The sequence below is a fragment of the Ovis canadensis genome, chromosome 2 (genome assembly GCF_042477335.2).
Source record: "Ovis canadensis isolate MfBH-ARS-UI-01 breed Bighorn chromosome 2, ARS-UI_OviCan_v2, whole genome shotgun sequence".
In the NCBI taxonomy this organism is placed as follows: Eukaryota; Metazoa; Chordata; class Mammalia; order Artiodactyla; family Bovidae; genus Ovis; species Ovis canadensis.
In genome coordinates, this window is record NC_091246.1 from 244,855,677 (window position 1) to 244,878,327 (window position 22,651).

General features: G+C 41.0%; 1 protein-coding gene across 2 annotated transcripts in view; it reads right to left on the bottom strand.

The window, feature by feature from the left end:
* Window positions 1–10,254: 10,254 nt before the first annotated feature.
* Window positions 10,255–22,651, bottom strand: part of FAM76A (family with sequence similarity 76 member A) — a 34,936-nt gene continuing 22,539 nt past the window's right edge. For both annotated transcript variants that reach the window (XM_069578883.1, XM_069578884.1), the window contains 3 exons: window positions 16,612–16,747; window positions 13,689–13,790; window positions 10,255–12,536 (listed from right to left, as the gene is read on the bottom strand). In XM_069578883.1, coding sequence (XP_069434984.1) covers window positions 12,450–12,536; window positions 13,689–13,790; window positions 16,612–16,747 — 325 coding nt within the window. In that variant the 3' untranslated portion in view covers window positions 10,255–12,449. The remainder of the gene's footprint in view (window positions 12,537–13,688; window positions 13,791–16,611; window positions 16,748–22,651) is intronic.

Sequence of the window (22,651 nt, forward strand, 5' to 3'; positions counted from 1 at the left end):
CATGGAACTTTCCAGGCAAGAATAATGAGTGGGTTGCCATTTCCTTCTCCAGGGAATCTTCCCAACACAGGGATCAAACTGGTGTCTCCTGCATTGCAGGCAGATTCTTTTCCATCTGAGCCACCAGCCACCAGGGAAGCCCATACACCCACATAACCACCACCCCAATTGAGAAACAACATTTTCATTGTTATCAAAGAAAGTTTCCTCAAACTGTGGTCCTTTTTTTGCGGGAGGGGCTGCACTGGGTCTTCGTTGCTGCGTTTGGGCTTTCTCTAGTTGTGAGCAGGAGCTGTCTCTAGTTGAGATGCTTGCGCTTCTCAGTGTGGTGGTTTTTCTTGTTGCAGAGCATGGGCTCCAGGGCACATGGACTTCAGTCATTAGTTAGGGTTGGAGGCTCAGTAGCTGTGGTACACGGGTTTGCCCCCGGGCATGTGGGATTTTAGTTCCTGGACCAGGAGACCAGGGACTGAACCTGTGTCCCCTGTATTGGCGGGTGGATTCTTAAACACTGGACCTCCAGGGAAGTCCCAGCTGTGCTCCATTCTAATCAATTCCCCTCATCCCCAGAAATCACTTTCTGATTTTTATCATCAGAGATTGGTTTTGTCTATTCTCAGGCTTCATCAAGAAGGGATCATACTTTATCCTTTTGTTTTTTGATCATACTTTGTCTCCAGTTCAAAGCTATTATGAAGAAGGCCAGAGAAGCTTTGTTTTTTTCTTAGATCTATTTTGTTTTTATGTTTTAAAAATTATGAAAATATAATAACACATTTACAGGAGACTTGGAAAATACATAACAAGGTTACATATAGTTCTATTATATATTATAGTTATTTTTTAAGTAGATAAGATTTTTGGTTGGAGCTTCAATATCAAACTCTCAAAAATTAATAGAATGAATATACAGAGAAGTCGAAGGATATAGCAGACCTGAAAAGTACTATGAACCAATTCAACATAATTAAGATTCATACGATTTTCATGCAACGATAGGATACACATTTTATTCAAGTTCACATACATTATAAACTAGGAGACCCTGGAACATATCTAGGGACATAAAACAAGGTGCAAAAATTTCATGGTCAAAGGTATTGAAATCATATAGATTCTGTTCTTTTATCACTGTGGAATTATGTTAGAAATCAATATCAAAAGACATTTGAAAATAATTTTCAAGTGCAATATGACATTTACCGAGAGAGATCTTTGACTTAGCCTTTGAAAGCCACACTAAAGTTAGAAGACTGAAAAAATGCAGAGGGTGATTGCAGAAAAGAGAGCATTAAAATAAGAGATTAATATAAAGATACTTTTAAAATCTCATGTATTTGGAAATTAAATGTCCATTTTAAAGTGATGGGTGTATCTAAGTCATAACAAGGAAAATTAGAAAATAATTTGCAAGGAATAAAAATGAAAGGAGAATTTACCAGTTTGTTGTATGGAGCTGAGGCTGCTCAATACAATTAAATACAATGTGGAGTCTTGAATAAGATATGAAAACAAATAATGGACACTAGCATAAAATTTTATGAAATTTGAACAAAATCAATACTTTAGTTAATAATACCATTCAGTTCAGTCGCTCAGTCGTGTCTGGCTCTTTGCAACCCCATGAACCGCAGCATGCCAGGCCTCCCTGTCCATCAAAAACTCCTGGAGTTCAGCCAAACCCATGTCCATTGTGTCGGTGATGCCAGGCAACCATTTCATCCTCCATCGTCCACTTCTCCTCCTGCCCTCAATCTTTCCCAGCATCGGGGTCCTTTCAAATGAGTCAGCTCTCCACATCAGGTGGCCAAAGTATTGGAGTTTCAGCTTCAACATCAGTCCTTCCGATGAATATTCAAGACTGATTTCCTTTAAGATGGACTGGTTGGATCTCCTTGCAGTCCAAGGGACTCTTAAGAGTCTTCTCCAACACCACAGTTCAAAAGTATCAATTCTTCGGCACTCAGCTTTCTTTATAGCCCAACTCACATCCATACATGACCACTGGAAAAACCATAGCCTTGACTAGATGGACCTTTGTTGACAAAGTAATATCTCTGCTTTTCAATATGCTGTCTAGCTTGGTCATAACTTTCCTTCCAAGGAGTAAGTGTTTTTAATTTCATGGCTGCAATCACCATCTACAGTGATTTTGGAGCCCAGAAAAATAAAGTCAGCCACTGTTTCCCCATCTATTTGCCATGAAGTGATGGGATCGGATGCCATGATCTTAATTTTCTGAATGTTGAGCTTTAAGCCAACTTTTTCACTCTCCTCTTTCACTTTCATCAAGAGGCTTTTTAGTTTCTCTTCACTTTCTGCCATATGGGTGGTGTCATCTGCATATCTGAGGTGATTGATATTTCTCCCGGCAATCTTGATTCCAGCTTGTGCTTCTTCCAGCCCAGCGCTTCTCATGATGTACTCTGCATATAAGTTAAATAAGCAGGGTGACAATATACAGCCTTGACGTACTCCTTTTCCTATTTGGAACCAGTCTGTTGTTCCATGTCCAGTTCTAACTGTTGCTTCCTGACCTGCAAATAATACTGTGCTGCTGCTGCTAAGTTGCTTCAGTCGTGTCCGACTCTGTGCAACCCCAGAAACAGCAGCCCACCAGGCTCCCCCATCCCTGGGATTCTCCAGGAAAGAACATTGGAGTGGGTTGCCATTTCCCTCTCCAATGCATGAAAGTGAAAGTGAAGTCGCTCAGTTGTGTCTGACTCCTAGCAACCCCATGGACTGCAGCCTACCAGGCTCCTCCGCCCATGGGATTTGCCAGGCAAGAGTACTGTAGTGGGGTGCCATTGCATCACATGTTAATTTCCTATTTTTTTAAACAACATAGTATTTCTTTATATTCTCAGAACTGGATTAGAAGTTTCAAGTTTCAAGCCTCATTCAAATTTTCTTTTTTTAAATCACTAATATAATAAATATTCTAGACTTTTAGCAGTAATACTAGATGCCAAAATACATGAAACTATATCAAAGTTTTGAGTGAATATAAATTAGAAATGTAGTATTTGTATCATAGTAAGTCAAACAAGTAGAATCAAATGGCAAAAATTCACAAGTTTTCTAAAATATATATATTATACATGATTATATATGTATACATATTATACATACTAGTTATATGTATATTATATATATGCATAAAAAAGTTTTTCTACTATGCTTAATAAAATCTTGATAAAGAACAACGGTAACCAAAAAAGAGGGACAGGAAGCAACAGTTAGAACTGGACATGGAAAAGATGCTTCACAATAAACTATGGAAAATTCTGAAAGAGATGGGAATACCAGACCACCTGACCTGCTTCTTGAGAAATCTGTATGCAGGTCAGGAAGCAACAGTTAGAACTGGACATGGAACAACAGACTGGTTCCAAATAGGAAAAGGAGTACATCAAGGCTGTATATTGTCACCCTGCTTATTTAACTTCTATGCAGAGTACATCATGAGAAATGCTGGGCTGGAAGAAGCACAAGCTGGAATCAAGATTGCCGGGAGAAATATCAATCACCTCAGATATGCAGATGACACCACCCTTATGGCAGAAAGTGAAGAGAAACTAAAAAGCCTCTTGATGAAAGTGAAAGAGGAGAGTGAAAAAGTTGGCTTAAAGCTCAATATTCAGAAAACAAAGATCATGGCATCCAGTCCCATCACTTCATGGGAAATAGATGGGGAAACAGTAGAAACGGGGTCAGACTTTATTTTGGGGGGCTCCAAAATCACTGCGGATGGTGACTGCAGCCATGAAATTAAAAGACGCTTACTCCTTGGAAGGAAAGTTATGACCAACCGAGATAGCATATTCAAAAGCAGAGACATTACTTTGCCGACTAAGGTCTGTCTAGTCAAGGCTATGGTTTATCCTGTGGTCATGTATGGATGTGAGAGTTGGACTGTGAAGAAAGCTGAGCACCAAAGAATTGATGCTTTTGAACTGTGGTGTTGGAGAAGACTCTTGAGAGTCCCTTGGACTGCAAGGAGATCCAACCAGTCCATTCCGAAAGAGATCAACCCTGGGATTTCTTTGGAAGGAATGATGCTCAAGCTGAAGCTCCAGTACTTTGGCCACCTGATGCAAAGAGTTGACTCATTGGAAAAGACTCTGATGCTGGGAAGGATTGGGGGCAGGAGGAGAAGGGGACGACAGAGGATGAGATGGCTGGATGGTATCACGGACTCGATGGCCGTGAGTCTGAGTGAACTCCGGGAGATGGTGATGGACAGGGAGGCCTGGCGTGCTGCGATTCATGGGGTTGCAAAGAGTTGGACATAACTGAGCGACTGAACTGACTGAACTGATTCACTGGAAGGACTGATACTAAAGCTGAAACTTCAATACTTTGGCCACCTCATGCGAAGAGTTGACCCATTGGAAAAGACCCTGATGCTGGGAGGGATTGGGGCAGGAGGAGAAGATAAGATTGTAAGAAGGTAAGAGGGTAAGATTGCTGAATGGCATCATCAACTCGATGAACATGAGTTTGAGTAAACTCCGGGAGTTGGTGATGGACAGGGAGGCCTGGTGTGCTGCAATTCATGGGGTCACAAAGAGTTGGACATGACTGAGCGACTGAACTGAACTGAACTAAACCAAAAAAGAGGTGGAGAAATTGGAAAACATAAACTAAATGAAGTGAGAGCACTGAATATGAAATAGGAAAAGTGAAACAACGGGATAAAAGCAAAAAATCATTATACAGTCCAGTTGTTTTTAAACGTGGTTGCTCACCAGAAACACTTCTGAAGCTTTGGAGAAAAAAAGCAATACCTGGGCATTTGTATTTTTCAAATAATCGCAAGATAATTCTGATATGCATCTGGATTTTTAAAAGTAATTACAGGTTTTTCAATTTAAAAATGTTAATGTAGTGTTAATGATGTAGAATTCTATTATTTTCTGTTGCAGAGCAGCATTTATTTCTACAGGTTCCAAACTGGAGACAACCTAAATGTCCATCAGCAATCAGATGGATAAACTGTAGTATCACAGAGCATGAAAATTAATGGCTTATTACTATGTGAACAACATGGGTGATTTTGTCCAAACATAATGTCTGGCCAAAGAAGCAGACAAAAATGAGTACATTCTGTATTATCATCCTCTGCTGTCCCCTACTTGTTTTGCCTTGAGTCTTTCCCAGCATCATGGTCTTTTCCAACGAATTGCCTCTCTGCATTAGATGGTCAAAGTATTGGAGTTTCAGCTTCAGCATCAGTCCTTCCAGTGAATATTCAGGGTTGATTTCCTTAAGGATCGACTGATTTGATCTCCTTGCAATCCAAGGGACTGTCAAGAGTCTTCTCCAGCACCACAGTTCAAAAGCACCTATTCTTTGGTGCTCAGCCTTCTTTTATTGGACCATAACGAATAGTGAAGGTCAGGGAAACCTGGTGTGCTCCAATTCATGGGGTCGCAAAGAGTCGCATACAAGTTAGCGACTGAACAACAACAGCCTTCTTTACGGTCCAGCTCTCACATCCATACATGACTACTGGAAAAACCATAACTCTGACTGTATGAGCATTTGTCAGCAAAGTAATGTCTCTGCTTTCTAATATGCTGTCTAGGTTTGTCATAGCTTTCCTCCCAAGGAGCAAGTGTCTCTTAATTTTGTGGCTGCAGTCACCATCTGCAGTGATTTTTGAGCCCAAGAAAATAACATCCATCCTTGCTTCCATTTTTTCCCTTTCTATTTGCCTTGAAGTGATGGGACTAGATGCCATGATCTTAGTTTTTTGTTGAGTTTCAAGCCAGCTTTTTCACTCTCCTCTTTTACCCTCATCAAGAGGCTCTTTAGTTCCTCTTTACTTTCTGCCATTAAAGTGGTATCATCTGCGTTTCTGAGGTTGATGATATTTCTCCCAGCAATCTTGATTCCAGTTTGTGATTCTTCTAGTGAGGCATTTTGCATGATGTACTTTGCATATAAGTTAAATAAGCAGGATGACAGTATACAGCCTTGTCGTTCTCCTTTCCCAATTTGAACCAGTCAGTTGTTCCATGTCCTGTTCTAACTGTTGCTTCTTGATCTGGCTACAGGCTTCTTAAGAGACAGGGAAGGTGATCTGTTACTCCCATCTCTAATAATTTTCCATTTGTTATGATCCAAACAGTCAAAGGCTTTAACACAGTCAATAAACCAGATGTTTTTTGGAAACTCCCTTGCTTTCTACATGATCCAACAAATGTTAGCAATTTGATCATGCAACTTCAGGCATGTATGTCCTAAGTTGTTTCAGTCATGTTCAAGTCTTCATGACCCTATGGACTGTAAGCCACCAGGCTCCCCTGTCCATGGCATTCTCCAGGCAAGAATACTGGAATGGATTTCCAGGTCCTCCTCCAGGGGATCGTCCCAGAGATTGAACCCGGATCTCCTGCATTGCAGGTGGATTCTTTACCCACTGAGTCACCTGGGAAGCCCTCACAGCTTTGTACATCCATCAAAATCCTTTGATCTATACACTAAGAAGGATAAATTTTGCTATATGTAAATTATATCTTATTAAAGTTAAAAATGGCACTCTAAAGATCAGTGAAATGAAGTTGCACATATGAAGTGGGTAATATGGAACTGAAAAAAAAAAAGGACATATTAATTGTGGTTTTGGTGAACGTTCTGGTGACCTAAAAGTGATCTTGGAACCAAGTAACTTTGGAAACAAAAAACAAGTGAACATACATGTTCATTCTATTTTGTCACTGTTGTTTTCCCTCTCAAGAAACAGAAAATATAGATTCTGTGGGAGTCTTGCATAATAATAACTTCCCAAATCTAGGGCATACTATGTGTCAAGCACTGTTCTAGAGACTTCTCAGTTCAGTTCAGTTGCTCAGTCATGTCTGACTCTTTGCGACCCCATGGACTGCAGCCCACCAGGCTTCCCTGTTCATCTCCAACTCCCAGAGCTTGCTCAAACTCATGTCCATCGAGTTGATGATGCCATACAACCATCTCATCCTCTGGTGTCCACTTCTCCTCCTGCCTTTAATCTTCCCCAGCATCAGGGTCTTTTCCAATGAGTCAGTTCTTTGCATCAGGTGGCCAAAGTACTGGAGTTTCAGCTTCAGCATCAGTCCTTCCAATGAATATTCAGGACTGATTTCTTTTGGGATTAACTGGTTGGATCTCCTTCAATGCAAGGGACTCTGAAGAGTCTTTTCCAACACCACAGTTCAAAAGTATCAATTCTTCGACACTCAGCTTTCTTTATGGTTCTACATACATTATTTAACGTATGTAGGATCATACATACATTGTGTAGAAGGAGACTTCCGTATACATTATTTAATACTCACAGCAACCCTAAGGTAAGTAGAGATAGAATTCAAACACAGGCAGTCCAACTTCAGAGCTAACCACAGCCTGACACAATCTCACTTTTCAAGTAGAGTCGATAATCTGCTTCAATGCCAGTCTGACAAGCACTAGCAGGCTAAGTGGTTATTGGTTCCAGTCATAAGTAAGAAATATGAACTCCTTCCCCCCAAAAGGTAACTTTCATTCCTGCCTTCAAAACCCAGAGATTCACATAGCTGTTACTCCGTCTTATAGATCAAAGGCCAACGTAGCAGCCAGCCTCCCAGGTGGAGCCCGGTGGTCTGCCTGCTGATGTGAACGCACCTGGGTAGTCTCATTCCACACTGAAGGGTCAGTGATTTGTTCTCTGTAACCAGCAGGCTGTGGAAACATTGAGGTGTGACAGTCAAACATAGGCCATGAGACATTGCAGCTTCTGCCTTGCTCTCTTGAATTTGGTTTGGTTCTAAAACCCATTCCCTACGCGGCAGTTTCTATTTTAAAAAATTGCCACCATGGTGGTTTCCATCCCACATGCTCTTCTACTTTGTCACCTTCTCATCAAGAGAAGGGATCTATGTCCCTTCCCCTTGAGTCTGGGTGGACTTCTGCTTTGACTAATAAAATGCTGCAGAAGTGAGGTACTGTGACCTCAGAGGACAGGTCAGAAGATGAAATACAGCTTCAGATTTGTTCATTGGATCACTTGTGCGATGGAGTCCTGAGCCACCATGGAAGAAATCTGATTACCTAAAGGCTGGGGAAGGCCAAGCTCTATATGGAGGGGCCCATTCCATAGGTGCTTCAGTCAGCATTACTAGACTTTACCATCTCAGTCCAGGCACTAGATACACAAACAGAGCCTTCAGAGAGATGATTTTCCAGCTCCAGTAAGTGTCCTTCAGCTCTTCAATCTGCCCAGCTGAGGACCCAGAACTTAAGCAACAAAGACAAGTCATCCCCACAGTGCCCTGTCCAAATTCTTGATCAACCGGGTCTGGGGGCATATTAAAATGGGTGTTTTATAAAACTAAATTTTGGGAAGTTCTCTGGTGGTCCAGTGGTTAGGACTCACTGCTCTCATTACCACGACCCAGGTTCAATCCCTGGTCAGAAAAAAGAGACCCACTAAATTTTGGGGTAATTTGTTGTGTAGGAATAATAACCGCAGCACTCTTCAGCTCCTGACAGTTTGGGCTTTCCCCAAAACGGCCCCTCCTCCAAGAATCTAGATGACCATTAGCTGAGGACAGTTATACTGCAGGTAACATATGGTCTTAAACTGCAAAGGATGGGACCAAAAGTCTGCTAAGTTACTTTAAGGTCTTTTGTTGAAGAGCTTCACTTTCACTTCACTTTCACTTTCCTGAAGAACTAGATGATGTCTCTCTCTCTTTATATTATACTCTTTCCCTCTAGCGGCTTTTAAGGCTGAGTGAATGAGTAAATTAAAAAGCAGAGACACCACTTTGCCGACAAAGGCACATATAGTCAAAGCTATGGTTTTTCTAGTAGTCATGTATGGATGCGAGTTGGACTATGAAGAAGGCTGAGTGCCAAAGAATTGATGCTTTCGAACCACGGTGCTGGAGAAAACTCTTGAGTCCCTTGGACAGCAAGGAGATCCAACCAGTCCATCCTAAAGGAAATCAACCCTGAATATTCATTGGAAGGACCGATGCTGAAGCTGAGGCTCCAATACTTTGGCCACTTGACATGAAGAGCCGACTCACTGGAAAAACCCTGATGCTAGGAAAGACTGAGGGCAAGAGAAGGGGGTGACACAGGATGAGACGGTTGGTTGACATCACCAATTAATTCAGTGAACATGAGTTTGAGCAAACTCCAGGAGATACTGAAGGACAGGGAAGCCTAGTGTGCTGCAGCCCTTGGTGTAGCAAAGAGTCAGACACAAGTTAGCATCTAGACAACAAATGGGCAAATTAAGAGAATTCACACAATAAAGATGGTCATAAACATAGTCTACTGTCTTAGTCTGTTTGGACTTCTATAACAAAATATCACAGATTGGGTGGCTTATTAAACAGAATCTCTCAAAGGCCCCACCTTCTAATACTACCATCTCTAGGCATTAAGATCTCAACATATGAATCTGGCAGGGTGCATGGGTTAGTCACTCAGTCCTGAGTCTCTGCGACACCATGGGCTGTAGCCTGCCAGGCTCATCTGTCCATGGAATTCTCCAGGCAAGAATACTGGAGTGGGTAGCCATTCCCTTCCCCAGAGGATCTTACCCACCCAGGGATCAAACCCGGGTCTCCTGCATTGCAAGCAGATTCTTTACCATCTGAGCCACCGGGGAAGCCCCTGGCAAGGAGGGAGAGCAGGAATAAACATTCAGACCATAGCACCTATTAAACTATCTTTTATTTAGAGGAAATACACTGTCACTGAGCCTACAGAAGAGAATGACCAGGATGTGACAATGACGTCCGAAAGGCACTTCTTACTGATTTAGAAACCTACTAGCGCCAGGGTTTCAAACCAACACATTCCTGTCCTTGAGATGGCATATCAAAAACCTTTCATTCATACCGTATGAAATCCATCCCATATTAATTGTGAATAATAATGGTAAATATAAAATCAAGGAACAATGGCATTGTCCAATATTCTATTAAATGGGGGTCTCATGAGGAGAGTAAGTTTGTCAATTGTCTTCCCTGCTGTATATTCAGTGCCCACCAGAACTTACAAGCAAGCAACTGAACTGAATAAATATAATCACAGAAGAAAGAAATCAGTTTGCTCTCTGATGGACATAAAACTCCCTATTAGCACCGCTAGGCTTTTAATTGTTTAAAGTCTACAAGCAAGACAAACTGACTCTTTTCTAGGTTGAAGGGGATTATGGAATATGTCTATTGGTGAACCAACAAGAAATAAATGAAAAAACAAGGAAAGCAATAGTTATACTTGAGTCCATATGAATTTTTATTAACACACATTTTTCAAAGTCTGTACAAACCAAAACATTCCTGTTTTTTAAAATGTCCATTATTACAAACATACAAATAAACAAAAGGTGTTACCAAAAGTTAGCTACTCAATTTTATGGTAAAACAGTATCATGATTTTTAAAAACCAAAATTTCAAGACTGAGGTTTCTTCCTTCTCTTTTTGGAACTCGTGGAAAGTTAGAAAATGTATGGATTTGCTTTATATTAAATGCCAAGACCTTAAAAAAAGATTTAGTATAAAACTAAATATGTTTTTACATTGTCACTTCAGGTAACAGAATTTCTCAAGTCTTTAAAATTAAAAAAAAAAATCCATGACTGCAACTTTTTTCACAATCTTTTCCCCATAGTCAATGTAAATGCATCTGAAAAATATTATCTGACAGTTTGTCTTTACCTAAAATTTTCTCATTCAAAAAGTTACAAAACTATTTAGCACTGCCATTTCCCTTGCTTAGAAGAGAAAATTACATCCCCTACCAGAGTGATAAGCAACATGACCCATTGTTCCTCTTATCTGAAGGAAGCCACTCATTTCCACGTCTCTGTCCAATTAAGTGCATGGCTCCACTCGTGAGAATGTTCACCAATTAGAAGCCTTTGCTCCTGGGAAATGCCTAGTAAGTTAAACTTACTGCTACACTTCTGGTAGCCTGAGGTACAAATGTCATCTGCCCTTATGATAACCTCTAACTCCAGTATCGACCCCTGCGTTAAAGGATTCCAAAGTAGCTGGTTTTACTGTTTCATGGCACACCACACATCTCTAACTTTCACAAACATCACAGAGGACCTGAGAGTATGGCTAGAAATGCAAATCTATCCTCTCACATGAAAAGTAAATCCATGTGCCTGCTGGGTCAAGAAGGGAAAACAGGACACAACTCAGGTTGGGGCCAAGCTGCTTTTGAGAAGCACCTGATTTCAACACATTTCCATTAAAAGCAGGGAGTGTACAGGCGGCAGTGGGTGAGGAAGAGTGGGGAGACAGTACATACAGGGATACCATTCTCCCAGTTACACTCAGAGTCCATACTTGAGCAGCTCATACTAACTTCCAAAATGCTCTGTAGTCCAAATCTTATCCCATTTTGAATTATTTAAAAAAAAGCTATCCGACAATGGCCCAGTATGACAGCTGATATGAGTGTTTTTTTGTTTAAAAAGAGGTGGCAGTGTGAGAAGTTAAAATCAGTCACATAAAACAATCAAGGAAGGAGAGGGAGAGGGAAGTGTCCAGTACAACCTGGACAACCTTTCTTTCTGCCCTTACTTAGAAAGACAGACTCTCCAAATCTTTGCTACCTCCCTCAAGCATCTTCTTACATGCTCTTCCAAGAAACCCTCCAAAAGGCACTTAACTCCATACTTATATATTGAATTGTTTCACCTTAGCAATCAGTTTTTAAGACTCCAAGGTAACAAGAAAGAAAAGATCTGACTCTTTCACTAAAAGCTAGAGAGTAGTACTTTTTTTAAAAAAAGAAGCATCACTTTTACAAGAAGAACAAGCTAGGCTACCATTATTCCTTTATCAAGAAAAAGTTTCTTTTTTTAAAAAATAAATAAAACTCTGGCTATACATAGTACAAAGTTCATACATAATATACCTGGAAAAAAACCCAAGGGTATACCCTGAAGCAAAAGGTTTATTGGAGAGAAAAAGTCTCTTCCATTGTACCAAGTCTTAAGGTGGCAGTTTTCAAAGTTCAGAGGGTGGCAGTGATATGTAATTAATGCCAAATTGCTTGCTCATGGGTATGGCAGGATGCAGTGATGGACCAAAAAAAAAATCATTCTGCACATAACACTGAGCAGTGACTACCACAAAAAGGAAAAAAAAAAAAGTAGCAAAAGAGAGACAATAGTACTGAGAGAAGAGCTGGGGGTAGAGTGGAGAGAGGGGAGTGGGAGTGAGAGAGTAAGAGAAAGAGAGGGGAGCTTGAAACCCCAAACATTCAAGCATGCAGTCATAACACAGCACAAACCAGGTGTTTCCATTCAGCCCAACGCAGTCACACAAAGAAAGATAACTGTAATAATATAGAGATTTCTTAAGGAAGCTTGCAATTCCCAGAGAACAGCCAGGTTGCCACCCTAACCGAGGAATCCATTTGCTGTTGCCGGGAGCGTTCTTGTGGTCTCTCATGGAGAGGTTATAGCTCCTGACTTCTCTGACTTCTTGCTCTTGGACAAGGCAGCTGCCTGCTTCAGGAGCTCCCGGTTTTTGGCCTTAAAAAAAAAAAAAAATCAGTGGGCAAAGGAAGTTTTAGCAGGATAGGATGTTTTTCATGCAGATGCTAAGGGAAACAATGTAGAGGTCAGGAAGAGGTGAACAAATTCTAGAGGCAGAAAACAATAGAAAAGCTCTAGGGTTTGGTTGAGAGGGAAGAAAGTATTTGCTGGAAGTTAATCAGAGTACTTGCACCTCCTGGGATCCATTATTATAAACGGATACTCTATGCAACACAAACAAACCATGGAGTGCCTTAGTGGGCTAGATAAACAGAATTTACAATTTAGACATCTGGAATCACATCTAGTTTATCCAAAAATCAAAGAACACTTTTATTAATTCCACTGTTTGTTGACGTAAAAAGATTAGAACACATCCAAGAGAAAATAATAAGAGTCATCTATAAGGTGATTTAATGTTAACTGACATATCAAATTTCTGAGAAAAAAAGAAATCTAAGAGAAGATCACTTAAAATATCAAGATGGGCAAACAGTGGAAACAGTGTCAGACTTTATTTTTGGGGGCTCCAGAATCACTGCAGATGGTGACTGCAGCCATGAAATTAAAAGACACTTACTCCTTGGAAGGAAAGTTATGACCAACCTAGATAGTATATTCAAAAGCAGAGACATTACTTTGCCAACAAAGGTCCGTCTAGTTAAGGCTATGGTTTTTCCAGTAGTCATGTATGGATGTGAGAGTTGGACTGTGAAGAAGGCTGAGCGCCAAAGAATTGATGCTTTTGAACTGTGGTGTTGGAGAAGACTCTTGAGAGTCCCTTGGACTGCAAGGAGATCCAACCAGTCCATTCTGAAGGAGATCAACCCTGGGATTTCTTTGGAAGGAATGATGCTAAAGCTGAAGCTCCAGTACTTTAGCCACCTTATGTGAAGAGTTGACTCACTGGAAAAGACTCTGATGCTGGGAGGGATTGGGGGCAGGAGGAGAAGGGGATGACAGAGGATGAGATGGCTGGATGGCATCACCAACTCGATGGACGTGAGTCTGAGTGAACCCCGGGAATTGGTGATGAACAGGGAGGCCTGGTGTGCTGCGATTCATGGGGTCGCAAAGAGTCGGACACGACTGAGCGACTGAACTGAACTGAAATACACCAGAGTTACCATATTAAATAAACAGAGTTACCTGCAATTGTTCTGTGACTTCTTTGTGGGTTTTCTCCATCTGGTTCATTTTGGCTCTCATCTGAGATTCTTGGTATTGAAAATCAGCCTTCAACTCTGTGATCTGAGGGGGAAAAAAAGGCAGAGTGACCAGAAGAAATTTCTGTGCAATGAAAAATGTTTTGGTACCAGAGAGCTAAATAGTCCCCTAAATTAATGAAACCCAGGGCTCTCCTAAAGAGCCATACCTAAATCAAAGCCAGGGAACTGTGGCTTTGTATCCTATTTTTTTCTATTGATTTCCTGAAAATTATATAAAATTCTGCATTAGCATGTCTGCTACTGACCATTTGCTAGAAGGTTTTAGATATTTCATGTACTCGGTATAGGCAATAATCTTTCAAATTCTCAACTCCAAGTAAATCAATGATTATAACAAATATGACTGATAGTTTGAGAGAAGCCATGAAAATAACAGCTGCTGTCATTTACTGAATTTTTTCCCTGTTCCAGGCAAACTGTTTGATTATATTATTTTATCCAATCCTATGATAACCTGTGGGATAGTAGCATTATTCTTCCCATTTTATAGATGGGAACATCAAGGCTTAGAAAGGATTAAGCAAAGTGGTTAGCAAGTAGCAGAGTCAGAATTCAAACTCCAGGCCTTCTTCTATTGACTATGCTATTTAAGGAGCACAGACAAGAGGTATTAAATCAGAGAAATGAGGTGTGAGCTAAGTTTTGAGATACAAGTAGCAACTAGCACATGAGGTACGGAAAAGGGCATCCAAGCAAAGGGAACAGTATGGGCACAAGCAGAGTGCAAGATAATGGAGAACTTATTCAGATGACTGATGAGTGTGTCGGGAGATGAGGCCACAGATAGGAAGGCATGATGCGGAAGAGCCTGTGTTCTAGCCAAGGAATGTGATCTTGATCCTGAAAGTTATGGGAAACAATCTACTATTTGTTTTTGCTCCTTTTAAAACCCTAACTTTGCAGGAATTCCCTGGAGATCCAGTGGTTAGAACTCGGTGCTTTCACTGCTGTAGGTAAGGGAATTAAGATCTTGTGACTGCAAAGCACTAGAGACGAGTATTCATTTTGTCTCTATTTTGCAAAAATCCTTTCTTTAATGTGCCATTCTGATCTAGTTCATAAAGAAAATATTCTTGGGTCTGCTTTCATCTGACAGTCATGTAGTAAACTGAAAAGAATACTGGTCTCTTCCCACGAACTTCCACCTTACTGGCAGAGCAGAAATGCAGCTCAGTAGAAAGAACGGGAGGGTCAGAAAGATTTAGGTTCATTCCTTTGTTCTGCCTTTTACCAGCTGTGTGATTTGGATGGGTTGTTTAATCCCTTTCGGTCCATTTCCTCATCTATAAGATGAGGTAGGAATCAGATACAAAGAATGCACATCAAGATTTTAACATTGCAGGACTTCCTTGGTGGCCCAGTAGATGGGAATCTGCCTGCCAACACAGGGGACACCGGTTCAATCCCTGATCCAGGAAGATTACACATGTTGTCGAGCAACTAAGCCCTACCACCATAGCTTCTGAGCCCATGGGCAGTAACTACTGAGCTCGTGCGCCACAACTACTGAAGCCCAGTACCTACAGATGCACTCTGCAACAAGAGAAGCCACCAGAATGACAAAAAGCCCACGCACCACACCAAAGACCCAGTGCAACCAAAAATAAGTTAAAAAAATGTTTTAACATAAATGTCTTTGTTAGCACTCATCATAGCATTCCGAACACAGTGGAAAACAACATACAGCCTCGGGGAGAAAACAGAGCTAGAGGAAGGAACCCTAAGGGGAAATATATTGAAGGCACTGTTATCTATGAATGATGATAACAATTCCTACCTCAAAGTGATATGGGGATAAATGAGTTAGTACATATAAAGCACTTAGAATAGGGATAAGCAGATAGAGGTGTGTTAGTCGCTCAGTCGTGTCCGAGTCTTTACAACCCCCTGTGCTCTTCTGTCCATGGGATTCTCCAGGCAAGAATACTGAAGTAGGTTACCATTCCCTTCTCCAAGGGATCTTCCCGACATAGGAACCGAACCCCAGTTTTGTGCATAGCAGGCCAAAGCATCCAATAAAAGTTAACTATTATTATTAGTTATTAGAATAATAAGGTAAAAACGAGACATTCTCTAAGAATCTGAAAGTAAGAAATAATAGAATGAATCAGAAAAAGGACATAAAAAAATTCCCCTAAAGAGGGGAATATGATTCTTAGACCAGAATAAGACTTCACTGAAGATAATAACGAGCTTAGAGAATAGGTCACTCAGGAAGGGAGTTGTCACCAATGGAAACAAAGTGATGTAGTGACTACAGGAAGGCCTACCACAATATTGTCCGGGGACGAGGCAGATTTGAGTACTACTGTCCCCTAGACACAGCCAACCCAATAATAGAGATGGAGGCATCAGGTTCCCTTAGCCTGAGAGCATTAAAAATTCCAACTATGTAACTACTTCCTCTTGTCCCAACTCCATGCTCACTCAGCACCCTCTGATTACAAGCTCCCTGAACAGCTTACGCTGAGAAGAGTAGCACTCTGCTATATGCCCCACTATGAAATAAGAGGTGGACACTGTGGTTTTACACATCATCTCTGTAAGCTTAGTGAACTTCAGTCTTCCCTTAGAAGTGCAAGCTTCTTCCAAATGAAAGAAAGAAAAATCAACCCTCTAAACCACTTGACGGAAGGGGATTGACAACAGTTATGCCATGTCACGATCCTCGAAGACAGCAAGCTCCTCCCTAGGACATCCCAACCTTGCCACTGGATATCTCTCTCAGAGCTTCAGTGGTATGTATCCAACAAATATCCATTAAACAGCGAGCATCGTTCCCTATACCACATATCTTACCCGCTTGCCTCATTCTGACCTGAGAAGCGCTAACTAAGCAGTACCTTCTTCTCTTTCTCTAAAATCATTTGATCCTTTTGATGCAGCATCTTCTTCAGAGTGGCCACTTCCTCCTTCAGTTGAGCAATGATGACAAAGTGGTCAGTGCCTGGTGAGTCCAGAGCCAGATCTGGGGAAAAGCTGAGGGGGAAAATGGAGGGGGAAAATATCAGTTGGATGCATAAACTTTTTTCTACCTGAGGTCACATTACAGGCCACTTGACTGCAACTTCAAGAGCAGGAGCAACTAGTTGAACCCCAGCCATCAAGCACAATACATGCCCGATCTGAGAGTATTTGCTAAACTGCACAAGCAAGGTGGCCATCAGATAACTATACCAACCAAAGCCACAGCCTGCAGCATTTCTGCAGCATCTTTGCTCACAAGCATGCTGTGCATGCGTGCTAAGCCACTTCAGTCGTGTCCGACTCTGCGACCCTATGGACTGTAGACTGTCAAGCTCCCATCCATGGGGATTCTCCAGGCAAGACTATCGGAGCGTGTGGCCATGCCCTCCTCCAGGGGATCTTCCCAACCCAGGGACCGAATCCCTGTCTCCTACATCTCCTGCACTGGCAAGTGGGCTCTTTACCACTAGTGCCACCTGGAAAGCCCACCTTTGCTCACATTCGGGACTAAAATAAATGCCACCTCATAAGAGCCAAAGATATTTTGTTTCAGGTTCATTGAAGATCCCTAGTTATTGTAGGTGAGAGTTATAATTTTTTGTGATTAGATAATTTCCCTAGAATCTGGATAAATTGTAATTTCATGCATTTTTATTTAAAGATCCCCATAGAGATTTTGACTCTTTGTTTTCTGCTCCAAAGCCCATGCTGTGGTACAGCTGCGGAGAAGCTATTGCTTTCCACCTCAGGTACAATCTTTTTAAAAAGTGATAAAAAAAAAAAAAGAAGATGAAATTAACAGCAAAGAAGCCAACTTCCCCTACTACAATTGGCCTGTGCGCTGTCACTTCCAGTATCAACAGTTCTGTGATATTTAGTTAGGAAAGGAACAAAAAGGTGGCAAACTGCAAAATAATATCACAACCTGGGTCTTCAACAGAGTCCTCCCTGTGATGGTCTCTGAGCACTACATTTTGTCAAAGTGCCAGGTGAACTCTGTCCTTTTAGTCGAGTGTCTTAACCAGGAAAGTTTCAGGGAAGTTGTAAGCCCCTGAGATTGCATATGCAATTTTATGTATACATACAACAGGGTGGTTTCTAGGATGGGGATCCAAGGCTCTCCTTAGTCTGGTCAGAGGTGTCTTAGACCCATACAAGTTAAGAAATCACTGCCAAGAGAGTTCAATTCTACCCTTCTCTAGAGACCTACCCAAAGGAAACTCTTTACTTTTCACAGGGCAACCTGTAAAGTAAAACACAAACCGGTTTTTCCTAGAAAACTGCAATACTGATTCCCAACACCCTATATCAATATAGCAACTACTCCAGATCCCCCTTGCTGTTGGATCTTTCCTACACCTTGAATAACATCTAATAACCATCAATTTTCTACACAGGTAGAAACTCCAAATAACATGGGGAACTGCTGGACAAACCTCCTCATAGTTACCAAGTTAAGTGTTTCTACGGCTAGAATGGGAAGACAGTCCATTGATAAAAATATTCTGCCCTCAGTCTACACAAAACATATGAGAAGGATGTCAGAGGAACAATGGATCACTGCTTTGCTAACTAATAAATATGCAGAATTACTGGGTAACAAAAACAACATGTAAAATAATAAAACAAGGCATGCAGGAGAAAATATTAAAAGGATCCATCACGGTCTCCACCAGTTTCCAAACTTGCTGAGGGGCTGTCTTCCCTCAACCCAACAGAATCTATTTAAACCCATAACCAGAGTGACAAATAAAATGGAGTAATGGGCTAATATGCTCCACCTGCTTTTTAAACTGAAATATAATTGACATATAATATTATGTTAGTTTCATACATAATTTGACATTTGCATATATCGCAATCACTCTAAGTCTAGTAAACGTCCGCCCATATATAATTATCATTGACTACATTCTTTATGTTGTATGTTACATCCCCATGACTTATTGATTACATAACTGGATGTCTATAGCTCTTAATCTCCTTCACCTGTTTTGCCTATCCCCCAACCCCCAACCTGCTGGTAACTACCTGTTTGTTCTCTGCACCAATGTTTCATTTTGCTTTGTATATTAGACTGACATATATGTGAGATCACGCAGTATTGGTCTTTCTCCAACTTATTTCACTTAGCATAATATCCTCTAGGTTCATCCAGGTTGTTGCAAATAACAAGATTTTGTTTTTTATGACTGAGTAATATTTCATTGTTTGTGTATACACACACACCCCCACACACGCCACAGCTTTTTAGCCATTTGTCCATCAACAGTCACGTAGGTTGCTTTCATTATCTTGGCTCTTGTAACTAAAGCTACAGTGAACATTGGGATGTATATATCTTTTTCAAATAGTGTTTCTGTTTTCTTTGGATAAATAACTAGAAGTGAAATTGCAGGATTATATGGCAATTCTATTTTTAATTTTTTAAGGTACCTCCATACTAGTAGCTTCACCAACTTACAGTCCTACCAAGAGAGCACAAGGGTGCTATTGTCTCCACATCCTCGCCAACATTTATCCGACAGCCATTCTGATTGTGAGGCAGTAGCTCACTGCCATTTTGATTTGCATCTCCCTGATAATTAGTGATATTGAGCATCTTTTCAGGTGACTATAGGCCATCTAGAGAAGGCAACAGCACCCCACTCCAGTACTCTTGCCTGGAAAATCCCATGGATGGAGGAGCCTGGTAGGCTGCTGTCCATGGGGTCGCTAAGAGTTGGACATGACTGAGCAACTTCACTTCACTTTCACTTTTCACTTTTATGCATTGGAGAAGGAAATGGCACCCCACTCCAGTATTCTTGCCTGGAGAATCCCAGGAATGGGGGACCCTGGTGGGCTGCCGTCTATGGGGTCACACAGAGTCGGACATGACTGAAGTGACTTAGCATTACCATAGGCCATCTGTATGTTTTCCTCGGGGAAAATGTCTATTCAGGTCCTCTGCCCATTTTTAAATGGAACTGTTTCTTTTTTCTTTTATGTTAAAATATATGAGTTTTTTGTAGATTTTGGATATTAACCCGTTATTGGATATATAATTTGCAAATATCTTCTCCCATTCAGTGGGTTGCCTTTTCATCTTGTGGATCATTTCCTTCATTGTGCAAAGGCTTTTGAGTTTGATATAGTCCTTTGTAAAAGCAAAAGTAAACAAATAGGACTATATACCCTGAGGATACATATCCAAAAAAAACTGCTAAGACCAATGCCAAAGAGCCCATGTTTTCTTCTAGGAATTTAATGCTTTCACAGGTCTTACATTTACGTCTTTAGCCTACTTGGAGTTATTTTTGTCAGCAGTGTGAGAAAGTAGTCCAATTTGATTCTTTTGCATGTAGCTGTCTAGTTTTCCAACACCATTCAATGAAGGGGCTGTCTTTTCCCCACTGTACACTCTTGCCTCCTCTGTTGTAGAGTGACTGCCCATATAAATGTGGATTTGCTTCTGGGCTGTTTATTCCCTTCCATCAGTCTGTGTGTCTGTCTCTGTGCCAGTACCACACTGGTCTTCTTGTTTTGTTTTTGGCTGAGTCAGGTCCTAGCTGCGGCACATGGGGTCTTTCACTGTGGAGTGCAGGCTCTTCATTATGGCACACAGGTTCTCTAGTTGCAGTGCGTGGGCTCAGTAGCCCAGCAGCATGTGGGATCTTAATTCCTCAGCCAGGGACTGAATTCACGTCCCCTGCATTGGAAGGCAGATTTTTAAATACTGCTCCACCAGGGAAGGCCCTAACCCCATACTGTTGACTACTGCAGCTTTGCAGTACAGTTTGCAATCAGAAAGCATGACACTTTCAGGTTTGTTCTTCATTCTCAAGATTGCTTTGACTCTACCTGCTTCTTGAGGGAAGATTCTTCCCATACCAATAAATTGCTGACAAATCTCATTGTGTCTTTCCTGTGTTAGGGACTGTACTGTCTAACTCTGTAACTCCTGATGAATAAGAATCGCTGGGAATCAAAATGAAAAAAGATGGCTAGGTTACTAAGGCAGAAAATCAGATCTAATCTCTCTCTAAACACCACCAAAGACAGGGAACTTGCTATTTACCCAGGAAGCTCAACATTCAGAAAACGAAGATCATGGCATCTGGTCCCATCACTTCATGGGAAATAGATGGGGAAACAGTAGAAACAGTGTCAGACTTTTTTGGGGGCTCCAAAATCACTGCAGATGGTGACTGCAGCCATGAAATTAAAAGACGCTTACTCCTTGGAAGGAAAGTTATGACCAACCTAGACAGTATATTCAAAAGCAGAGACATTACTTTGCCAACTAAGGTCCTTCTAGTCAAGGCTATGGCTTTTCCTGTGGTCATGTATGGATGTGAGAGTTGGACTGTGAAGAAGGTTGAGCGCCGAAGAATTGATGCTTTTGAACTGTGGTGTTGGAGAAGACTCTTGAGAGTCCCTTGGACTGCAAGGAGATCCAACCAGTCCATTCTGAAGGAGATCAACCCTGGGATTTCTTTGGAAGGAATCATGCTGAAGCTGAAGCTCCAGTACTTTGGCCACCTCATGCAAAGAGCTGACTCATTGGAAAAGACTCTGATGCTGGGAGGGATTGGGGGCAGGAGGAGAAGGGGATGACCGAGGATGAGATGGCTGGATGGCGTCACAGACTCGATGGACGTGAGTCTGAGTGAACTCCAGGAGATGGGGATGGACAGGGAGGCCTGGCGTGCTGTGATTCATGCGGTCACAAAGAGTTGGACACGACTGAGCGACTGAACTGAACTGTCTTTTCCAAAACTTAATAGTTTCTCTTTTCCAAAAACTTAATAGTTTGGAATGTCTCATCCATTGGTCCTGGATCTGTCCTCAAAGGCCACAAAGAATTAAGTCTAATCTTTCAGGTATATTTTAGAGGAAGAACACAATAAAATGATAAGGAAAGGAAAAGAATGTCTTAGAAACAATAAACCACAAAGTGTGCCTGGAAGTCGCTCACTGTTCATTGCCCATCAAACAATAAACAAAAAAGACTAAAAAGTGCATTTCTCAGGGATGGAAAGCTAGGAATGAACTTGGATTTTCTTCAAATTGAAGGATTTTTGTTATAATTTTGAAAAACTATAAAATATTGAGATGGAAGCTGTGAATTTTATAGGATACTAAAAAAGACTAAGGCATTTTCTAAGTATAAAACCATGAGAAAAAAAATTTTTTTTAATTCTATAAAGTAATGGGTTCTCTCTGTATGATATGGAAGGCTAATAAATAAAGAAAAAGAGAAAAAATAAATCAAATATGCCTCAATATTTAAAAAATAAATAAAGAGGACTTTCCTGAAAGTCTAGTGGTTATGATTCTGCACTTCCACTGCAGGGCTCTCGGGTCTGATCCCTGAATAGGAAACTAAGATCCCATATGTTATGTGTGTGGCCAAAAAAAAAAAAAAAAAACAAAGAAATATGATAGTATATGGTCAATGGAAAACTGTTAAGAGAACAATCTTTTGAAGACAGGAGAGGATAAAAATGAAAGAATAGAAGCATAAATTTAAAAGTGGATTGTGATTAAAAACTGAGAGGGAGTCACAATAGATAGTAAAGAAACAAAATTGGTAATATTTACTCCAGAACTGAATTCAAAATAGATATTCAGCAAAAAAAATTTTTGGTTTCCATGATATTGAAAAAAGGACTGTTCATGGCGAAGGAAATGGCAACCTACTCCAGTATTCTTGCCTGGAAAAGTCCATGGACAGAAGAGCTTGGCAGGCTGTGGTCCACAGGGTTACATGACTGAGCACGCATGCATGAGGGTGGAGGGAGATGGGCTAGTAGTAGTAAGCTGGTAGAACCAAAAAATATAAAGGACAGTTCAAAAAACGTCTTGGACCTCCTCAGTGGTCCTGCGGTTAAGATTCCATGCTTCCATTGCAGGGGATGTAGGTTTGATCGC